The sequence below is a fragment of the Diabrotica virgifera genome, chromosome 3 (genome assembly GCF_917563875.1).
Source record: "Diabrotica virgifera virgifera chromosome 3, PGI_DIABVI_V3a".
Taxonomy (NCBI): Eukaryota; Metazoa; Arthropoda; class Insecta; order Coleoptera; family Chrysomelidae; genus Diabrotica; species Diabrotica virgifera.
Genome location: NC_065445.1, coordinates 43,897,467 through 43,921,147, shown reverse-complemented (window position 1 = coordinate 43,921,147; position 23,681 = coordinate 43,897,467). Strand labels below are relative to the sequence as shown.

The following is a 23,681-nucleotide window of genomic DNA, read 5'->3' as shown; positions in this document are numbered from 1 at the left end:
ATGGTTTGGGAAAACTAGCACTGAACTATTTCGTGCGGCTGTAAATAAGACAATGATTGTTAATATGCTGGGCAACATGAGAGCCAACGATCGACAAACGGTCTCGGCACCTTAAGAAGAAGAAGACATAATAGACCTGGATCCCGCGTACCAAAAAAAGTTGATTATAGCAAGCTGAAAAATTGTTAATAGCTTAACGGTGTCTAGTCGGACAAACTTTAATGTATGGGAACACTGGAGCAGGGGAAGTTTTAATTGTGGAACAGGTTAAAAATTTGGAGCGTCAGACTACGATAACGTCCCATGTATTTTGTCGGACAGAACTTCCAATTGATTTGTTACCATTTCATTAAACTCTCATGCAAAAATCAGACTGGTGTTTATCACCAACTGGGCATTTTAATGAGTGGAACACGAAGAACATGTCAAATGACAGGAGTCATGTTGGTTAGTATTAGCAGTCTGATTTTTGCATGACAGTTTAATCAAAGGGCAATAAATCAATTGGATGTTCTGTCCGAAAAAATATATGGGACGTTTTCGTAATCTGACGTTCCAAATTTTTAAACTGTTCCACAATTAAAACTTCCCCTGTTTCAGTGTTCCCGTACATCAAAGTGTGTCCGACTAGACACCGTTAAGCTATTAACAAATTTTCAGCTTGTTATTAATCAACTTTTTTTTGGTACGCGGGATCCAGGTCTATAAGGAAGCAAAAGTATTTTTAAAGAACTTCATTCCTTTTGATTTATTTTAAATGTGTTAATTTTCGTAAATTTATCTTTAAAAGGCAAAAAAATTTAACTGAAATTCATTACTAGGTGACATACGTTACAATTGTAATTGATCTGAATAAATTAAAAGCAAGGAAATGCTTATCTCATTAATTGTGTATGTGCTTCATACTGTTATCATATTTTTATATACGAATATTTATATGCTCGTTATTAGCATAAATACTAGGTACTTCAAAGTTAATGTTGTGTTGGTTATAACCAATTTGTTTTTGAAGATAAAATTACTTCAGATTGGAAAAAATATTATCAAATATGTAAATAATGAGTTTTTGTAAGTTTACTGAGATTATAATTATCTACGGTAAATGCTATTGTTTTTTTTTTTTCATTCTTGTTTTTTACTTTTTAGAATAGTGGATTTCGAATATTGTGATCTTATCAAGTTGTGTCCTGAATGCTGAAAAATGTTTCGTGTATGTCCTACATCTATCTTTTAGCTAGAATGATCTAGACTTTTAGTCTTTTATCCGTTTTGTATCATTTTTGTTCCTTGACCAAGTTCTAAAAAGACCTAATTCAGGTATGTGTTGAGTTGCTGAACAGTTACCCTACTGTTGGAGACAATAATCCGGCTGTGTTCTATGCATTTTCGCAGAGTCTGTACGCCGCAGCTTTCTTCTGTGTAGGGGCAGAGAGTATAATAATTATTTTGCTTGCCTTTATCATGGATTATTTTCTCAGTAGGTGGCCCTAAGTTGCTTTTCTCATTTTCGAATTTTGAGTTTCCGCAGAATGGCTCTGATCCTATTAAAAAACCGCGTATCTAATAGCTCCTTCTTTAGCAAAGCTCCGAAATCGGCAATATTCCAGAGACAAAAGCTACGACCTTGTAATTGTTTGCGCAGAAAAAAAATGAAAAAGTCTGATGGTTTTGTAAAATGATTTTTATAGTCTAAGCGAAGTGTTTAAAAATGACATAATTTTATTGCAAAATATAAATATGTTAAAACAAGAAAACTAAATGATTTTTATAGTCTAAGCGAAGTGTTTAAAAATGACATAATTTTATTGCAAAATATAAATATGTTAAAACAAGAAAACATGAGTTATAGTATTATAGGAGATAAAAAAATTGGAAAATAGAGAAATAATTAAATTAAACGAATGCAGTGCGTTAAACTACAGGTTAATTCTTCTTCTTTAAGTACCGTGCCCAAATTTTAGGCGTGGGTAGGCATTGACGAAGGTTTCGGAGTTACAAATATTTGTTCTTACCAATTCCTCTTTTTCCGTCGATCTTTCCGTTGAGTATTAACTGCAGCATCCTGTATCTGCTACCTCTCATTATATGCCCGAGATAGTCAAGTTTTCTCTTTTTTATCATTTTGATTAAGTCACCTTTGCCTTGACCTACTCTGTTTAAGACTTCTCTGTTTGAAATGCGTTGAACCCAAGATATTCTGAGCATTCTACGATATAACTACATCTCGACGGCTTCTAACTTGTTCATTATGTTAACCTTCATGACCCACGTTTGACATCCATATAATAATACAGGATACACATAACATTTTAGGAACTTGATTCTTAGTTGTAAATTCAGCTGAGAGTTGCTCAGGATAGATCTAAGTTTCACTCTTAAGAGTTTTAATTTCTTCATCTGGATTTAGTGTCTCGTTTATCCAAAATCCTAGGTATTTAAAATGGTTAACTTTTGTTATCGGTTCATTACTGACAATTAGTTGCATAGGGCCGACGTCTTGTTTGCTAACCACAAGTAACTTTGTGTTTGTTGAATTTATGCTAAGTCCTTTTTTAGAGCATTCTCTAGTGACTAGACCTATAAGAAATTGAAGATCTATACTTTCAGCCATGATCGCGGTGTCGTCTGCATATCTGATGTTGTTAATAGTTTCTCCCCCGATTCGAACTCCACATTGTCCTTCCACGGCTTCGTTAAAAATTGTTTCTAAGTATACGTTAAACAAAGTTGGGGACAACACACAACCCTGTCTGACACCTCTTTTAATGCAAATTTTGTCTGTTTCTTTGGTTAATAATTAATACACATTTATAATCAAGTATATTCAAATGGGAAATAAGCCACAATTTTATCTAAAAATGATTTTATTAACGTTTCTACGCCCAAGTCGGGTGTCGTTGTCAAAATACAAAATAATACTAAATAAGCAACAACATTTTTGTTTATTTAGTATTATTTTGTATTTTGACAACGACACCCCTACTTGGGCGTCGAAACGTTAATAAAATCATTTTTAGATAAAATTGTGGCTTATTTCCCATTTGAATATACTTGATTATAAAAATGCCACAAGAAAATAGCTTCAGAACAACATTAATACACATTTATTTTGACGTTTTATCTTTCAATTATTTCTCCACGTCTTTGTTAAAATACAAAACAATAATGTTTTCTATTCTCTGGAGCTTAATTTGGGCTCTTCCCATGTTCAACTTTTGTGACATTGACGTGAATGATTTTCCAAAGATATACAGTGACTTCGCAATTGGTTTTCTGTTAGTTTATCTAGGTATACTCATCAAGTTACGTTGAAGGAAACCACTCTGTTCTTCACCAATGTCCAATGTTTTCTATTGGATGTAGCTACGGATGATAGGGTGGTAGACGCAACTTTAAAATGTCATGTTCTGTTAGAATTTGGTGTATTATGTATGTTCTACATCAGGGATGGCCAACCCGCGGCACGCGTGCCACTCTGTGGCACGATTGAGTCCTATTAGTGGCACGCGTAGCGTTTTGAATTAAAAAACTTTCAAAAAAATTAAAACTTGAAAAACAAAAAATAATAAGAAGAAACTTGGTAGGTTTACGGAAGTTACGATAGATGCGGCATCATTGCATCCTCTGGCGAGCGATATTGCTGCGATTGCTGCACGTGATCCTAGCTGTCGTAATGTGCAATAGGACTGCGTTACCCTTGCTTAGTTTATTTTAAACTGCCCCGTTGTATGTGCACATTTTGTCATCGCGCATTGTTTCTTTAAAATTTTAAAAGTATTTGTTCGATATGTCCACGAGTAAGCCTTCGACTTCAAAACGAAAATACGAAGATGATATTGCAATTCGCGATTTTCAACCTGCTTGGGAAGAACAATTTTTATTTACTAATCGTAATACTTCAAAGCCTGTTTGTTTGATATGTGGATTGTCTGTAGCAGTTCCGAAAAAATTTAACCTGGAACGACATTATAAACAACTGCATAAGGACTTCAGCAACAAATATCCTATTGGTTCATATTTGCGAGCCGACTTTATTGAAAAAAAAAAGGAAAACCCTAGCCAGCCAACAGTCACTGTTTCAGAAGAGAAGTGATGAAATGGAAACTATGGTTAAAACATCATATGAACTTTCTCTGCTGTTAGCCCGGAAGAAAAAAGCCTACTCTGATGGAGAGGAGATAATTAAAAATAGTCTGGCAATATTTGCTAAAAATGTGGGAGATGTAAAGATCAAAAATATGGTCGATAATATTGCATTATCCCAAATACAGTCATGCGCCGTATAGATGATATGGGCCAGGATGTTGTTTCCCAAATTATAAGTGGATTACAATCCTGCAAATTCTTTTCTTTAGCGTTGGATGAAAGTTGTGACAACACAGAAAATGCGCAGTTAAGCATTTTTGTCCGTTATACCAATGATAATTTTGAAAATGCCGAAGAGCTTCTGGATTTGCGCCAACTAGTCACAACAACAGGAGAGGACATTTTTCAACAGCTTAAAAATAATCGAAGTCAACAAAGTTGAATGGTCAAAATTAGATAGTGTTTGTACAGATGGAGCTCCTTGCATGGTTGGTAGACTAAAGGGGTTTGTTACATTACTGGAAAAATATTTGGGAAGAAAAGTTTTTAAGTACCATTGTATTATTCACCAGGAAGCTCTTTGTGCCAAGGACCTAAACATGTCATCTGTTGTTGACCCTGTAACACGCTGCATTAACAAAATACGAGCTCGGGCATTGAATCGACGACAATTTCGAGAACTGTTCGCGGAAGAAACGGAGCAAGATGGAGAGTTACTTCTCCATTGCAGTGTGCGCTGGCTCTCCAAAGGAAATGCACTCGAAAGGTTTTGGAACTTGAAGGAGTGCGTCTTAAAATATTTGCAAGAAAACAATGAACTACCCAGTGCGTGCTCGTTACTTAATGATAAAGATTGGCTTTGGGATTTAACTTTTCTCACTGATATTATGAGACATTTAAATCTATTAAATTTAAGATTACAGGGAAAAAATTGTATTTTTCCTACTCTAGTTGGTCATATATCTTCTTTTGTGAATAAACTTATGCTTTTTTGTAACGATTTTGGAGAACAGAGATTGACACATTTCACATTAATGCAGGAATTAGCCAACAAGGTCAGTAGAACTCCAAATTATGACAGATTTAAAAACCTTATATCTATTTTGCTAGGTTCATTCAATACCCGGTTTGAAGATTTTCAAAAAGACAAAATGAATGTTGACCTTTTCATAAATCCTTTTTCTATTTCTCTGCAAGATATCAATTGTTACTCAGCTGAAATACAGATCGAAATTATTGATTTACAGAACCACACTATACTAAAAACCAAATATAGGGAAATTATTTCAACTGTTACTGATCCCAATTATATTGAATTTTGGAAATTTGTACCAGCAAACAATTTTCCTAATTTACACGAGTTAGCTCTGAGATATTGTTGTAGATTTGGTTCAACGTACGTTTGTGAGCAAATGTTCTCTATTATGAACATAATAAAATCAAAATATCGGTCACGATTAACTGACATGCATTTAAAAAATCTAATTCTGTTGGCTAGTTCCGAAATTAATCCCAATATAGATGAATTAATTAAAAAAATACAAGTTGAAATACCACATTAAATAAGTAACTGTTTAATAATTTGAATTTTAGATAATAAGAAAATATTTAAGTTTTTTTGTTTAACGTTTTTATTTTATTTTTATTAACAATAAAGTAAGTTTGTTGTTATGTTTTACTTATTACGTTATTTTTTAAACCTCCACTATCTTGACTAAACGGAAAAATGTGGAATTTACATAAGAAATACATATTGTACCGTATATTATTAATATATAGTATCCATATTAGTATGTCGAAACATTTTAGTGGCACGCCAAATTTTTTTTGTTCTCATATTGGCACTCGACTTAAAAAGGTTGGCCACCCCTGTTCTACATACTGGCTTATGTGTGTTTATAATTAAATAGTTCGGATTTCGGGGGTGAACCATGGTTTATTATTTCTTCTGGCAAAGCTGGAATTAATATAATGCGCAAATTAAACAAATAAGAGAAAGTTTGTGGTCAGCTTCACGAATAAACCGAAAATTTGTAATTGCCTTGAAACTCATTATATAAAGTTCCAATTTAAATTCACACATTATTATTTCTAGGTTTCGCTAGACTATCGGCAATATACGGAGGTACCTACATGTTAGACAAACCTATTGATGAAATAGTCTTAGGCGAAGGAGGTAAAGTAGTTGGGGTGCGTTCTGGCAACGAAATAGCTAAATGTAAACAGGTTAGTGTACTTGATTATTATTAATTATTATTACTTGATATCAATTCAAATTCTTGATACCAACTTCAAAGAAACACAAGAAGTAACAGGGAAATTCTCTTGCCGTACTGCTCCCCCATAGGCCGATCAGACGCCCACATATTCCAGTCTAAGCCTCCTTTTCTAAGAATTTTAAGCTGCTGCGTCAGCCTTTTTGTTTTCCTTTCACCGGGCGAGGAATTGAACTCGCACATTACGGCGAAGTGATGTGGGGTCCTCCTCTCGTCCCGCTAGACTATCTGATCGACAGGAGTTATGATTTTATTTCTTGGAAAAGGCATACCAAACCTGTGAAGGTGATTGGGTGAATGACAGCCGACATGTATATATATTAAAAACATTTTAGAAGACCATTTCTTTCAAGACAAGGGGGGGTTTTGGGGGTTAAAACCCCTCCCAGGGCATATAAAGAATAGTAGGAAAATGTAACTTTTCTTTAACAAACTATACAAAACAAATTTTGTACTCAAGTCAAACCGCCCCCCCCCAGGAGAAAAATTCTAGGTGCGCCACTGAATGAACGATAACGCACTATTAGAATAGTGAATACTTACTTTAATGATAATTTCAAAATAGTCGATATTTTTGTCCATGAGTGTATATATGGTGTATAATAATCTTTTTTTATTACAGGTTTATTGTGATCCTACATATGTCTCTGATAAAGTACGCAAGAAGGGAAAAGTCATCAGATGTATTTGCCTTTTGGACCATCCAATTGCTAATACAAGAGATGCACTATCGACTCAGGTTATCATTCCTCAAAAGCAAGTTGGTCGTAGCTCCGACATATACGTCTCTGTAGTGAGTTACACTCATCAAGTAGCTGCCAAAGGTATGATAACAGTTTTTTCCTAGGTTATATTTATAAGAAATAGCGTCAAGGGGAATACAATAATGTATTTCCGGGTACAAGTTAAACAGCCGATATACAGATGACACCGTAGTAGTTGCGGACAGCCTAGAAGACTAACAAGTCCTTATGAACAAAATCACGTATTGCAGTCAAGAGTATAGACTCAAGATAAACGTAAGGAAAACAAACCTTATGATAATTAGCAAGAAAAAGATAACAGATGGTCAACTTTACATCAAACAGACCCCAGTAGAGAGGTTGACTCACTACAAATACCTCGGCTCCATAAAAAGTGAAGAATGGACCAACAACATCGGAATAACTAAATCCACCTTCAACTGAATGAGGGCATTCTTCAAGAGACAAAATCTCTCTTGATATAAAAGTAAGAATGTTGCGATGTCTTATCCGTCCTTTTTTATGATGTTGAATGAAGATATGTGCAGAAGATTGGAAGCATTTGAGATGAGGATGGATCGGAGAATACTTAAGATCCCGTGAACTCACTGAGAGGAAGCCAAGTGGTCCAAAGGTGGTTGCTTGACTATTTTTAATATATTTTATTTTTATACCTTTTAAACTTCAGTCTATAGAAAGCACAAAATTGTATTTATTTTATTTTAAAAAAAATTATTTTGCCGATGACGGCCATTTTTGTTAAAGCGTATCGATCATTTTCACGGAAAACATGGCTTCACTCTATAGTCAATATTTTCACTCAGGTTTGTCCTAAAACAAAAAATCAAAAACCAAACTTTTTAGAAAAGTATGTTCTAAAAACGGCCTATTCGCGGTGTGCAAGTACTTGGAAGGGGAAACGAGAAACGACCCTGCGCGAGTCGCGGAGAAATATTGCAACTATCTTAAATAATTCATATTGTCAATTGAAATTGTCAAATTGACGTATATTTCATACCTTCTGTCAATGAAGCAGAAAAATTATATATTGCTCCACAATATTGATATGATATGCAATTATTATATAAAGGTAAATTTAATTAATTTTATTTTGCTTGCAGTACTGCATTTTAATAACTAATTTTATTTACTACATACAATTGTTGACGTTTTCATAACATAACCTGAATCTTATTTTTTCTTCTTATTATTTTTTTGGACTATGGCCTTGACAATTATCCAGTAACCAGGACTAATATAATTGGCCAATATAATTAAAAGTGCGAATTTTAGTATAGAGCGTAGAAATAGGGGTCGCTTTGCCGAACTTGCACGGTCCCAATAGCATTATTTAATTTCAAACTACCCTTAAGGCCTTGAACCTCAAAGTTTGAAAAGGTAAACTGATAAAATGCCATTTTCAGCATTTTTTTAACAGCATAAGGCAAGCCGATAATGGTTTGTAATTTTTTTCTGAAAAAGATATACGTACATACTTTAAATAAAAAAAGTTTGAGCTTTGAGACTTAGGTAAATTAAAAAAAAAAAATTTCAAAAATGTAATTTTTTGCAAAATCTCAAAGTTTGACCCCCTATATCTCTGATGGGCACGGATGAAAAAATTTGGAGTTGCAGACTTATGTCATATAGGAGTTACAGGCCTGAAAAAATGGACAAAAATCAAAATGGTCAAAATTTGAGCGTTTGCGGGCAGGGTAATTAAAAGTCCAATAAACTGTCTAATGAAATAAAAATTAATCTATTTTCACCGGATTTCACAATTAATACAAATTTATACAGGGTGGGCCAAAGAAAAGAGTCCACCTCGATATTTGGCAATAGTTACCTGTTAGATTTTAAGAAAATGCCGAAATAGGTTTATTTTTATTTTTATATTGCAATTTTTTGGCATATATTTCATTCTACGTGACGTCATCCAGCAGAGCGTGATGACGTAATCGATGATTTTTTTAATGGGAATAGGGGTTGTGTGGTATCTCATTTGAAAGCGTGTTCAATTTTCTATTCATTATTAACATTATTATCATAATAAGTCAAGCAACCAGTTTAATTTATATTGAACCACTTGGCATGGATTGACCCTGAGTAGATCCTGATAAGAATGAAAAAGAGCTGAGAGGTATTGATCACCATCAAATCCTGAAAGTTTTGGAAGCATTACGCGAAATGAATCCAGATATATCCTGCAAGGAAAAATATTTGGAGGGTTAGATCCAGGAAGAAGAAAATTGTGATTAAAGAACCTCAGAACCTGGTTCAACAAAACATCTGTTCAGCTTTTTCGCGCTGCTGCAGACAAGATACAGATTGTCATGATGGTAGTTAGCATTCATCACGGATAGGCACACCAAGAAGAAGATAGATCTATTTCATAGCTGTACTTCCTCCTCCAGATGCCATCAAATATTCCGCTGAGTATCCTTAATTCTAAGGTGAATAAAACAGCAATAAGTCAAAACAATTGAATAGCCCGATCAAAGAACAATCTGACCCAAAAAAAAATAAAGGAAGGATGAAAATTTGGGAATATTGAAATTGTCTATTATCATATAAGAAAAAGTTTACAATTCTACATCCCCCCATTTTACAAAAATATGGGGGGGGGAAACCCCCTCTCGAATGTAAAAAATATACATTCAAAATAAGTCCGGAATTGGATAAAATGACTAATTCTAAGCAACTTTTGTTCTATAGAGTTTTTTCCTTAAGTCAATACATTTAAAGTTATTTGCAAGTGAATATGTTCATTTTTAACAGAAGAAAAACATGTTTTTGGACGGTTTTTCGGAGATAACTCAAAAAGTAAGTATTTCAGCGAAAAAAAATATTCTTAGCAAAAATATAGCTTATAAAAAACTGAAAAAAATGGTGTATGCTTGAGGTAGGTTACCTAGTTAGTTACCTACAGTAGGTTACCTACAGTAGACCCAATAGAAGCAGAGTTGTAGTTAATGAAAAGTAGGTTCTTCTTCATCAAATTCCAAATCGAATATTTCACTGTGAAATAACCCAAAAACGAAGCACTTTTCGGGGAAAATTCATTTCAACTTTTATAAAGTGTTCCACTTCACAAGTTACTTTACTTATGTATTATTTATATGAACTGTAAGTTTCATCGGCTCAAAATGCTTACTTTTGAAAAAGCTGTAGTTAAAATTACTTGAACGAGTAACTAATCACGAGTTTAGGCAAATTTTGAACAGCCATAGCATAACCAATTTTTGTCTAACAATAAAACAAAACAGCATAAATATTCAGAAAAGCAAAACGTACATTTTATTACTGTTTAAGATTTTTGGTATTACTAATAATTTTTAAGTTAATTCCATGAACAATTCCATTTTTTTCAAATTTAAAAAAACATGTTTTATTTTAAACCCAATTTAAAGTGAGCACTTTGAACCAATGAAACTTATAGATAATATAAACAATAGATAAGTAACTAGTGAAGCGGTAACGATTAATTTTATTTGGGAAGGTAATTAGGGGGTGATTGTCGCGATTTTTGTACCAAAAAATAAAAGAGACCAACAATATTTTGAGCGTAACTCACTGATTTTTATTGTTAAGTTTTTTTAAAACACAAAATTAAACCTTTTTTTAAACACTTTAAAAAAGTTATAATGAATTTTCCCCGAAAAATGCTGTTTTTTTGGTTATTTCATATTGAAATATTCGATTTGGAATTTGACGAAGAAGAACCTACTTTTCATTAGCTACAACTCTGCTTCTACTGGTTCTGCAGACCTCACGCACTCACGCGTACACCATTTTTTTCAATTTTTTATAAGCTATATTTTTACTCGGAATATTTTTTCGCTAGAATACTTACTTTTTGAGTTATCTGCGAAAAGCCGTCCAAAAACATGTTTTTTTTTGTTAAAAATGAACATATTCACTCGCAAATAACTCGAAAAGTATTGACTTAGTGAAAAAAAGAATGTGTGTGTACTTTGTACGCACGTAAGAAGTTATTCTTCTATTATATAATTTCAACGAAGTAAATATACTTAACAGGTTATTTGTATTTTATTTAAATATTAAACTAACTTTCTTATCTACCACTTTCAAAAAATTTTTATTAAAACAACCAAAAATTAAAAAAAGATACGAATCGTCCAGGATTGGAACCCGCGACCGGTGCGACCTTCCAATCGCTGACCCAACGCTCTACCAACTACGCCACAGAGCTTCTTTAAATGACACGTAAGTTTCGAATATAATTACACAACACGGTGACAAATAGACATATAAAAATGTTATACCTACGTAATATTTTATTATCTTACTACAGAGAAAGACAAATCCAAAAATTATAATAAATAATACATTTACTAAAAACACTAATATATTCTTTTAATGACTTATTTGCGCTGATACAGATACATACATACCTATCTTGAAAGATTAGCAACGAACTATTACTGTCTGTGTGCGCATGCGCGCAGATTTATGAAATTTTACTCTCAATCGCATCGTGCCTAAAGAAGAATAACTTCAAAAACTCTAGATCAAAAGTTGCTTAGAATTAGTCATTTTATCCAATTCCGGGCCTATTTTGAACGTATATTTTTTCACTAGGGGAGTGCAATTAGAACGAGAAGATACAATGTTTCGGAAAAAATCAAACAAGGTTATATTTTTCTAAAACTTTTTTTGTTAGTTTATAAATATGTTAAAGTAAAAAGTTCTACTCACAAATTTCGCCGCTTATTGTTTATTCATTGTTTAAAAAACAATAACAATTGTTTTGTATAAATAATGTTAAGAATATGGGTGAATTCAACATTTTATTTTGATAAAAAATGTTTTTATTTTAGTTTTGATTATGCTGAACCCGAATCTGACATTACAATCCCTTAAAAAGCAGTTGTAAAATCCGATTTTTTTTTATAAAACGTGTTTGTTTACATATATGTGGATATTTTTGAGAGATTGCTGAACCTGAATCAAATTTTGATAATTTAAATTATAAAATGGCAGATCCAAAATGGCGGATAACTTAAAAAATAGTTGTAAAATCATAATTTCTTTACAAAATGTATTTATTTCTACATATATTTATTTCTGAGAGCTTTGATAAACCTAACTTAAATGTTAACATTATAAACTATAAAATGGCGGATCCAAAATGCGGATTTTCTAAAAAGAAGATAAAAAAGAACATTTTTCTAAAACATTTATTGTCTTTATTTTTAACAGGTTGTTGAATCTGAATTAAAGATTAAAAATTTAAATTTCAAAATGGCGGATATTTAAATGAAAAACAAGTAGAATCCAATCTAACAAATATGGAATTTCATTCTTAAAAAAAAAGATATACAAATAATTTTCACAATAATATTAAAAATTAAAATGTATTAGAAAGAAAGAACAAATTATTCAAAATCTATCTCTTCAATATTCAAAAAATTGTTGCAATGGGATCATAAATAAAAAGTTATTCTTAGTAAAAAGCTCTGCATATTCTAAAACTTTAAATGCAATCATAAAATATCAATTTTTATCAATTTTGTACAAGATATGTCAATAAATAAAAATTTCAGTTAGTAAAATACCTATATTTTTCATAGTACTGAAAATTGTTATTATGGAAAGTTGTTCAGAATTAAAAACGATGTGACAATATGCAATTACACTTTTATGCAATTTTTTTACATAATACCTCGTATAATATTGATAAAATATAATATTTTATATTTGCATATTAAGTGTTAGACCATGCACAGCTATTTATGACGAATAACTTTCTTCATAAAATTAATAATAAATCAGTTATCATAAATAATAAGTGAAAATTTAATGATGTTTGGTATAATTAATTTGAAACAATATTAAAAAAACGAATTTTCGATTAGAAGGATATAAGTACATGTTGAAACATAATTTTTAATTCCAAACAACTTTTCTTTATAAAAATTTTCGATATTGTGAAATATAAAGGTACTTTACTCTTGAGTGAAATTCATATTTTTTGACATACCTCGTTCAAAATTAACAAAATTTAATATTTGATGGTTGCATCTTATGTTATATACGATGCAGAGTATTTTATAAAAAATGACTTTTTTTCGTAAAACTGATATTAAAAAAGTTATCAATAGGTTCCAAGTTACGCAGACATACTGTATAAGAGCTAAAAAAAAATTTTTTTGTTGAAAACATTTATTATTGTTGAAGCTTATTATTAAATTAATTTTAGGTAAGTTTTACAGAAAAAAGTTTTGATCACTCTGTATATACATTTTTTCAGCTGGTAATTTTCGGTTTTTGTATTACATTTTTGTTATCTTTCTTAGTTTTCTCTAAAAGAAATTATTTATTTCATTTTTAAACTAAAATAATTCAGTGCTTTTTAAAGATTACATCCTAGGCTTTAAAAAAATATCAAAAAAATTGTATTAGATTTATTCAAACTTGAGTAATACCGTCTTAAAGTGGTGGGAATTCTGTAGAACTACGAAGTTTTCAAAAATTACATTTTTGAGGCAGCGTATTATTTGAATTAAATTTTTGAGATTTTTTTTGAATGAAACATCGTTTAGTAAGATGATTGAGAGGTAAGTTGTGCAAATTTGAGAGCTTTATAAGTAAAATTGTATTAGTTACACATTTTTAAACAAAATTCATGTAAGTCTCACTTTCCGCCCACACCGTACTTATGTCCATACATTTTATTTCTTTGTATTACAACCTTAAGATAGCTTATTTCATTTTCTTTCATGTCCAATTTGTAGAATTTCTTTTGATCCATTAGTTAAAGAATAACATTAAAAAAACTCAACCGTGCACTTCTTCCAACGCTAGTTTACAGTGCGCCAATGTGTGTGAGAAGGGTGACTTTAGCATTATAAATAAAAAATTACAGAAGCTAGAGATTTAATTTTAGAAAAATCTTTATAAAAGGTTTTTTTTGTAAAAATTTCTGAATTTTTCAATGGTCGTCAGTTTTTTTCTAAAAATTATATTTTCGGAGTTATTTAAAAAATATCTAACTTCGCTGTTCATTTGTTTAATAAAAAATGAAGCACCCACTTCTCGAGTAGAACTTTTTGATATGTTGTTTATTAAACATTTCTTAATGAAATTACAAAAAGTTTTATCTTGTTTGATTTTTTCCGAAGTGAAAATCTAAATGCACTCCCCTACACTCCTGAGAAAATATTTTTCACCCCGTATTTCTCAATTTTTGTAAAATGGAGGGGATGTAGAATTGTAAACTTTTTCTTATATCATAATAGACAATTTCAACTACCTATTCCCAAATTTTCATCATTCCTTTATTTTCTTGGAGGCTTTCGTAAAATTTTGTGTTCCCTGATCGGGCTAGAAATAGATGTTACATGGTATATTACAACCAAACTACCAACATTAAAGTGAATGACCAATTGACAGAGGCAGTCTCCATAAGAGGAGTGAGGCAAGGATGCATTCTGTTCCCGGTGTTGTTTAATATATGCTCTGAATGTATCTTCGAGCAAGTGCTGGGAGAACTACAGGAAGGCGTATTAGTCAATGGAGTGCGTCTGAACAACATTAGATATGCCGACGACGCTGTAGTTTTTGCAGACAGTCTAGATGGTTTGCAAAGAATAATGTCGCGCATATCAGATATAAGTAAAGAATACGGACTTGATCTCAATACGAAGAAAACAAAGTACATGGTAGTCAGTAAGCGCGAAATATTAAATACGCAGCTTTTGGTTAACCAACAACTAATTGACAGGGTCGACAGCTACACATACCTTGGTACCAACATAAACAGCCAGTGGGACCACTTAAGTGAAATAAAACAACGCATAGGAAAAGCGAGATCAGCGTTCATAATGATGAAGTCTCTTTTCAGAAGCCACGATTTACCTCTTGCTACCAAAAATCTCTATCATCAGATGCTATGTATTTTCTACGTTATTATACGGAGTAGAGGCCTTGACACTTTCCGAGGCTTCTTTGAGAAAACATTTCGAGATGTGGTGTTATAGGCGCATTTTGAGAATTTCGTGGGTGGATCATGTGACTAATGTTGAGGTTCTACGTAAAATAGGCAAGGAATGCGAGATTATTAACACAATCAAAGAGCGCAAACTAGAATATCTTGGCCATGTTATGAGGAATGAACAGAGATATGGCTTGTTGCAACTCATTCTTTAAGGCAAGGTATTTGGAAAGAGAGGACCAGGGAGAAGAAGAATATCTTGGCTTCAAAACCTGAGAAAGTGGTTTAATACATCGACAACCGGACTATTCAGAATAGCAGAAAGCAAAGTTAGGATGGCCATGCTGATCGCCAACATCCGGAACGGATAGGCACCTTAAGAAGAAGAAGAAGAAGATTTTATATGTTATTATACGGAGTAGAGGCCAGGACACTTTCAGAAGCTTCTTTAAGAAAACTCGAGGCATTCGAGATGTGGTGTTACAGACGCATTTTAAGAATTTCGTGGGCAGATCGTGTGACTAATGTTGAGGGCCTAGGTAGAAGGGCCAAGGATTGCGAGATTATTAACACCATCAAAGAGCGCAAAGTAGAATATCTTGGCCATATTATGAAGAATGAACAGAAATAAGGCTTGTTGTAACTCATTCTTTAGGGTAAGGTAGTTAGAAAGAGAGACCAGGGAGAAGAACAGTATCGTGGTTTCAAAACCTGACAAAGTGGTTCAGTGCATCGACAATCGGACTATTCCGAATATAGAGCGTTTCACCTTTAGAATAGAACATTGGAGAGATGTGTCCCGTGTGTTTCTTATGAGCGATAGCAGCGCGCTGATGCCACGCCGTACTGACTAGAATGAATCGAATGTGCTGATCACATTATAAGAATTTTGAACGTGCTAGGGTTTTCTCGTGCGGTAGTTTTGACGCACCTATCCTTTTCACACAATAAGAATTGAGTCGCACGCAGATATTTTGCTGTGTTGTTTGGTATATTATTTTTATTTACACTTTGTGGCTGAGGTAAGTACATGATACGATGTCTGATATGTATCATTACGATGTATCATTACAAATGGGTATTTTTTGTCCATAGTTTTGTCCTAATATACTGTAATGCGTATTTAATTCATTTGAAATTTCTATTTTGTCAGTTATTATTTCTTATGTTTTTAATTAAAAGTCTTAATTTGTTTTTATAATCGTTGTTCTACTAAGTTATTTGTGGGATCTTGGATTAGCTCATCTAATTGGCTCATACAATCTATGTAATAAACTATTCTAAATGGAAAATAAGCCACAATTGAACTAAAAAAATGATTTTATTAACGTTTCGACATCCGATTTGGGCGTCGAAACGTTAATAAAATTATTTTTTTAGTTAAATTGTGGCTTATTTCCCCTTTAGAATAGTTTATTACAAAAATTCCACAAGGAAACAGCTTCAGAACAACATTACAATTTATGTTTTTCATGTACAGAATTTAAAAGAATTCATTTTTAAATGTCGTTCCCGTCGTTTTAAATGTTGTTTTTAGATAATTTCACACAAGACGTGATCGCCGCCCTACTCCAGTCTTCACCGAGTCGTTTACCCTATAAAACTAAATATAATTTCGTAGAATAAAAGGTATATATTATGGAGCGAAATCATATTATAGCGTTGTGGTTACTTTATCGCCGAAGAAAGAGAAATAAGAGGAATCGAATTCATTGGGTCCATCCTATTAACGCAAAAAGATACGATTTATATATTTTTATATTCACATATTGATGGAACACCCTCTATACTCAACGTTAATTGCAACTATGTAAAATAAAGTTTATTATAATATACTTAGCAGTTTTAATTACTGTTGTTATCAGTAACATATAATTAATTTTGATGTCCTTATAAAATGTGATTTTTTTTCTTTATCACCTAATTCGTCAAATTCACGGTTAAGTGCACGGCATACATCATTCCAAGCATTTCTCAGTAAAGTTTCTATCTTTATATATTTCTATTGTTTTGTCCCAAAGAACAGGTCTCGCTACAATTAATGTTAATAATATCAATCTGAGACATCACATAATATAAAATATATTACCTACTTCAAACAGCCACAAAGTGTAAATGAAAATAATGTACCAAACAACCAAAGAAACTACCTTCGTGCGACTGAACGACAGTATCATATGAAAGGATGCATTAAGTCCCCTATGCTATTGGGTGCGTAAAAACGGCACGGCTGCCGTCTGTTGTTGTAAGCGAGGGACGGCATAAACACGGCGACTTCACCGAACGTTCCAACCACCGTCTAGTGAGAAAGGCTCCATATGATTACATGCGCCCCCATTGGAATGTCGTCGTGCGTTCTAACCTTCGCAAGTTCAAATTCTTATAATGTGAAACAGCAGTCGATTATCCACCCGTACGCGAGAGGTTTGGCAATGCTGATCTCCGTAAGCGTAACGTTCTAATCTTAACTTGAAATAAAGATTAGCAGCAAGCAAAGTTAGGATAACCATGCTGATCGCCAACATCCGGAACGGATAGGCACCGTAAGAAAAAGAAGATGTAGATCAAGATTCAGAATTAAAGCTGTTAAAAGACCTACTTGGCAATCATTTTAAAGTATAATCTACTGTATTTAATAAATTACTTATTTGATTTTAGTTTATTTAGCGTGTACTATATATTTATGTTTTCGATTTAGGTTGGTTTATAGCTATGGTGTCTACAACAGTGGAAACCGAAAATCCAGAAATCGAAATTAAACCAGGTTTAGACCTCTTAGGTATCATTCGTCAAAAATTCGTCTCAGTGTCTGACTACTACGAGCCAACAGACGATGGTCTTCAATCTCAGATCTTCATCTCGCAGTCCTACGACGCTACCACCCACTTCGAGACAACCTGTCTGGATGTATTGGACATCTTCAAGCGCGGTACAGGGGAAGAATTCGATTTCTCCAAAATTAAACACGAACTGGGAGACGAAGAACAATAAAAACCCAAACATTGCAACTCAATGTTACGGTGCAGTTATCTAGGTAATAATATATGTGGAACTTTTTTTGATAATTGTCTATTTGTTTAATAGAAATGGCTATGTAGTCTTTAAAAGTTCATGATACTCTTTTTTTTTAATCTGATATTCAATTTTTTGTACCCGGATAATCAGGTAGTTTTATTTAGCTTTTGTATAACGTCACACAAAAGAGATATTAAGTTTTATTTCTATTTTTTATGCATTATTTCTTCGTGGTATTTCTAAATACGAGTGTCATTCGTAAAAAAAAGGTTCCCTGTGCCGCTGAAGAAGAGTGCGACGTACTGGGAGATATCTGGCAACACTGCCTTACACATCAACTCTCCCTCTCTCTTACTCCACCACTTTCACGTCGCTGCATTGCTCAGTGTCGGCTTAGCAGCTTTCGAAGATAGAGGTCCACGTCGATGTTATCGCCAATGTGAAATTCATGCTGTGATACGTTTTTTAAATGCAAAATTGATTTCAGCTATTGACATTCAACCAGTTATTCGAAGTTTATGGGTAAAAGCGCATATCTGTTCAGCATGTTCGCAAATGGTGTAGTGAATTTAGTGAAGGCCGAACGGAAATTCACGATAAATCTGAAGGTTTCCTGAATGTTGAACAGATATATACTTTTACCCATAAACTTCGATTAACTGACTATGAATGTCAATAGGTGAAATACATTTTGCATTTAAAAAATTTCACATTGGCGGTAACAGCGACCGGGATCTCCATATTCGAAGGCTGCCAGACCGACACTGAGCAATGCAGCAAGCCGAAAGTGGAGGGGTAAGAGAGAGGGAGAGTTAATGAGTAAGGCAGTGTTGCCAGATTTTCTCTTTCTCAGCGTAATGGGGAACCTTTTTTTACCAATGACCTCCTTACCTTCTACCAGAAAACTAGCTTAAAATACGAACTTTATATTTTTGTTTGCAAAAAGGAATTTATGTAAGTTAGACATAAGTTGTGAAATTGTATTTATATGAATATATAGCTTTATGTTTTAGTTAGATGCATGTCTGAATCATTGGTGATAAGGCACTTTAAAAAAACGGTGTATCTTTGTGATTGATTATATATTACCAGAATAAAAGTGGGTTAAAATGTATCAGCTTGATGCCTTGATCTAAATAAAATAATTCTCAAAAATATTGTTAAATATTATATATCACAGACAGTTTTCGACATGTTGACTAGTCTGTGTTTTGGCATGAATGTTCTTTACCACTTAATTGTCTCTAATGAATCTTTCGTACTCTTCTTACTGAACTATTGTTAAGAGTTTTTTGAGAATTGTTTATATTTGGGTAAAGATTTGATAAGCTTTAGCATTCCATTTTTAGACAGAACTCACTGTTTAAAAGAGAGTTCTAAACTCAAAACTCGTGCAATCGTTTTCCCAACATTTTTTTGTATGCTGCACAAGGATTGCGAATATCTGAAAGTTCTTTTACTGTAATAATATAAAATAAACTTTAAAAAAAGGACACTTGCTGTTTTTTTTTTCTAACAAAGTACTTTCGCAATGTTGCTAAAAATAGAATAATTTAACCCCTTAATGCACAATGTTTTTGAAAGAGACGGCTAAAAACACAATTTATTTTTAAGGTAAAAAGTGATCCTAGTGCGCAGGTCAGCCCAACTAGTACTTGCATTTATCCGATTACTTTAATAATAGTCACGAAACTGTCACTGGACGATTACAATTTTTGTTAAAATCGGAAGGACGATGCGATAAACGATCATTTTTTTGTTGGAACGTATTTTGTTTACTGCGCAGGAGCGTAATATATTTATATTGAAAATGAGCGAATCAGAATATGAATACGCAAATTTGCCATAAGGCGGCTCACAAGGATATACCGAACGATGGGATGGACAGGAGGTCATGAAGGCTGAATCAGAAGGATCAGGACGATATTATCCTTAGATGGAATAAGGAATGACCGAAGATGGAAAGGTCCAATCGCGTACATTGACGATACGAAGACCACGTTGCTCAGTCGGAAGATATGTGGGCGTGCTTCTTTGGGTTGGGCTTTTGTTGCAATAAGAGATGTTAGATGAATAAAGAATGACATGCGAATATGGCTAATGAAACGACAATAGACAAAAGATGGATAGATAACACTAACTGATGGTTTGACACTTGGACTTGAATAAAACGGAAATACTGAATACGCAAACGAAATCAGGGCGCCATGGATTTTACCTCTAAATCCTTAAAGGAACAATTAACGAAACATAACACAACAATAGAAAAATTAGCAACACTGCTACGACAAAACACCAATGTTCTAGTCTTGAGCTGTAAATGATAATTAAATAAAATGCGACATCGTACGTTTCAATGTAACATTTATTAAAATACTCAATAAGGTAATACATACTCAATATTTACATAATATACACAGAGAGAAATAACTAAAATTGTTGACCAAAAAAAGAAAATTTCAAATACATTGACTTAATATTATTTGGTCAACACAACACAGACCGATAATAAACGACGTAGAATAGATGACTATAATTTCTAATGACTCTACTTACTATACAGAAAAACTGAATAATTGCTCAAAAAAATTAAAAATAGATAATTGACACTCGTATTTCGTCATCTATACGGCAATAAAATAATGTGTGTGTACTTTGTACGCACGTAAGAAGTTATACTTCTATTATATGATTCAAACGAAATTACTATGTACAGCTGGTTCCTAAAAAAACTGATACGACTCTTAGTAAGATTTGATTATTTTGAGCTGTGTATTTGATTGGTCTGACATTATATTATATTTATTATGACAGACAAATAATAAAATAAACAAACAAAAAACTGATTACATATGTTATTTCATATATATTAAAATAATATAAATATAAACATCATATAAAAGGATTATCTTCTAATCTCTCAGAAAACTTACGATCTTCATGAGCGGTAGATATTTTTGGTCTTCCAGAATCTTGCTTTCTTTTGAGAGTTTCTTGTTCTCTCCATCTTTTATTAATCTTAAAAACTGTTGTTCTGGTTACGTTAAAATGGTTTGCTACGGCAGATAGTGACCAACCATATTCTAATTTCGTTACAATTCTTGCTTTTAGTTCTTTGCTAGCATGTGGAGCCATTTTTTGAAGTTGAACAAAATAAGTTATCTGACAAATTTTAAGATTTGTCAGCGACAGTGACAGTATGTAAATAATAAGTATTTTTCATTCAAAATACACTGCTCAATTTTCTACAAAATACGCTTTAAGAGTCGTATCAGTTTTTTTTTGGAACCCGCTGTACTTTAAACAGTTTATTTATATTTCATTTAAATATTATTTTAATACTTACTACTTTCCAAAAAATTTTATTAAAACAATACCAAAAATTAAAAAAATAAAAGAATAAAACACACACAAACACATTGAAAAATGCCACAAAGAAATGATTTCTGAACAATAATTATTGTTGGCAAGAATTTTAACCAAATACGCATTTTCTAAAAAAAATACATAACAAATATACTTAGAATCATAAAATGTATAAAAAAAAATAAAAACTTGCATTGGGATTCGAACCCGCGTTTATTCGGATGCTTAGGATTTGAATTCGAAGCCTCTACTCATTTAGCCACTTACACGTACCTGTCGTGTGCGAAGATAGGCCAACTGAACGTTTTACTGTTTGACAGTTCTAAATTTAATCAAATTAGTTTGATTTTTGTGGAATTAAAATACAACAAAACAGAGTAAGAAAACAATATATTAGATGAAGATGGGTAGAAATTTTGTTGGTATTCAATTTATGTAAATCAAAGCATTAGCTACTAGATAAGTACAAACATTTTCCAAATAGGTAAGTACCTATGTAATTTTTTATTACAATACTGATACATTTACAATAATTACGTACCTGTTGCTTTTAAAAACTATTTAAAAAGTCACTACAATTATAAACTTGCTTTTTTCTCTGTCCTCACAACAGTAAAAACTAATATACACAACATTTGTTTACCCATAATCGACTTATTGAACAATTATTGTTGACAGGTCATTGTAATTACCCAATCAGAGCCCGTATAACATTTGAGCTGCGCTCAGGACCAAGATTTTTGATGAATTCGCGCACATATAAATTTACACCCAACGCGCCTAAAGCAGTATAACTTCAAAAATCTTTTTTTTTTCTATATACTAAATATAGTAATTACACAAAAAATTACATAACGAAAATGTTTATGGTTTAAATGATCACTCATTTAAAAATAAAAAAATAATAATGACGTAAACTTCACACTAAAAGAATGGCCTAATTTTCAGAAGGTTAGTGAACCTTTTCAGCAAAATAAACCAAATATAATAGTCCACTTACTTGCACAGAATAGGTAGAGAAATGCCCCCTTTGTAGGCTGGCAGGCCCGTGAGGCGCAAAAGATGAATACGAAGAAATTCGACTATTGACACAGTCGAGAGAACAGCGTTAATAAGATAGCAGCTGGACAGCATAATGTAAACTTAGGTGGAATTGACCGTACAGTAGAACTCTTGAATAGAAAGAAAAAAGGATTTCTTTAATAACATTGGAACAATAGAATGAAAGGTTATTTCGACTTACCATAATTTTAATTCTGAGTTCACTCCACTACTTATTACACACGTCCCCTATGGGACAATACGTTGACGTCGGCGTCGCAATGCATCTCACTGCGTCAGAATTCAATTCACGAATGCCACAAAATCTTAAGAATTCTTTAACTTATAGGGTTGGTAAGCATCAGTGACGCTATCCAATTAAAATCATGGGTATCTGAAGATATTCCCACAAAACCCTTGACACTTGAGGCTTCTCAGCGATAAGGTTTAAAAAACACAGTATCTTGAAGTGTGTTATCGGTGCGAAAGAAATTTATTATGGTTTGGGAACTTAATTTGATGTGGACTCGCATCATTTTCTACTCGCAGGTTGCGATAAAAATTCACAAGAAGACGTAGTCCTGTCGCCAGGGGGGGTACAACGGCCTCCTGTATTCAGATGGACTTACCCAAGTTTTTTTTATGTATTTTGACCTGTAGAACGCGAATTTTTTGGGTAACAGTTGATTCGAATGTCGATAAGATTGTTATAAACCAAGAAGTTGAGGAATCACATAACAGCGATTTCTCGCAAAACAAAACATTTTTTTGTATTTTTTGGGCCATTCTAACCAAAAAATGCTCCTACAATTTTTTTCGTATGATGCATAGTTTTCGAGATAAACGCGGTTGAACTTTCAAAAAAACGAAAAATTCTAATTTTTGAACCCGAAAAACTTTTGATTAAAAAATAAAATAGCAATTCTGCTTACCGCATTTGAAAGTTCAAGTCAAATTATATCGGTTTTAATTATTTGTATTGCTAAAAATATATTATTTTATTGTTAAAACAAAGCTACAAACACCTAGTGCTTGAGTGATGTTTCCATGATTTCTCATTTAAAATCGAACGAGTACGTAGAGGAGGTAAAAGTGCAAGCGGGGCTATTTCTAAGTAGCATGCATTAAAACGCATGTATTAGGCACGGGAAACACTATGTGTTTATAGCTTTTTTTAACAATCAAAAAATAAATTTT

The 23,681-nt window shown here is 32.7% G+C and overlaps 1 protein-coding gene across 1 annotated transcript in view; it reads left to right on the top strand.

Moving 5' to 3' along the window:
• Window positions 1-19,570, top strand: part of LOC114327912 (rab GDP dissociation inhibitor alpha) — a 44,435-nt gene extending 24,865 nt beyond the window's left edge. Inside the window, exons 4-6 of the mRNA XM_028276623.2 lie at window positions 6,182-6,312; window positions 6,985-7,186; window positions 17,761-19,570. Coding sequence (XP_028132424.1) covers window positions 6,182-6,312; window positions 6,985-7,186; window positions 17,761-18,053 — 626 coding nt within the window. The 3' untranslated portion in view covers window positions 18,054-19,570. The remainder of the gene's footprint in view (window positions 1-6,181; window positions 6,313-6,984; window positions 7,187-17,760) is intronic.
• The last annotated feature ends 4,111 nt before the right edge of the window (window positions 19,571-23,681 follow it).